This window comes from Merops nubicus, unplaced genomic scaffold (assembly GCF_000691845.1).
Source record: "Merops nubicus isolate BGI_N331 unplaced genomic scaffold, ASM69184v1 scaffold44601, whole genome shotgun sequence".
NCBI classification, from domain to species: domain Eukaryota; kingdom Metazoa; phylum Chordata; class Aves; order Coraciiformes; family Meropidae; genus Merops; species Merops nubicus.
Window position 1 is genome coordinate 1 of NW_008587033.1, and position 201 is coordinate 201.

Genomic DNA, 201 nt, shown 5'->3' on the forward strand with positions numbered 1-201 from the left:
CGGCACGCCCCGAGCGCCGTAGCCGTAGGGCGGCACGCCCGGAGCCCCAGGGCCGTAGGGCGGCACGTCCTCATCCTCGCTGCTCTCCTCCTCTGAGGAGGAGGACGGCCCAGCCGGGACGCTGCTGTTGGAAGCCTGTGCTGACCGTGGCTCAGCTTCAGCGCTGCCCCCCGCCGATGGCATCGGCTGGGGGTGGGCTGG

General features: G+C 73.6%; 1 protein-coding gene across 1 annotated transcript in view; it reads right to left on the bottom strand.

Annotated features, from left to right (window-relative positions):
- Positions 1 to 6: 6 nt before the first annotated feature.
- Positions 7 to 201, bottom strand: part of CCDC174 (coiled-coil domain containing 174) — a gene marked incomplete at both ends in the record, with an annotated part of 10,049 nt that continues 9,854 nt past the window's right edge. Inside the window, one exon of the mRNA XM_008948796.1 lies at positions 7 to 197. Within this exon, the coding sequence (XP_008947044.1) occupies positions 7 to 197 (191 nt within the window). The remainder of the gene's footprint in view (positions 198 to 201) is intronic.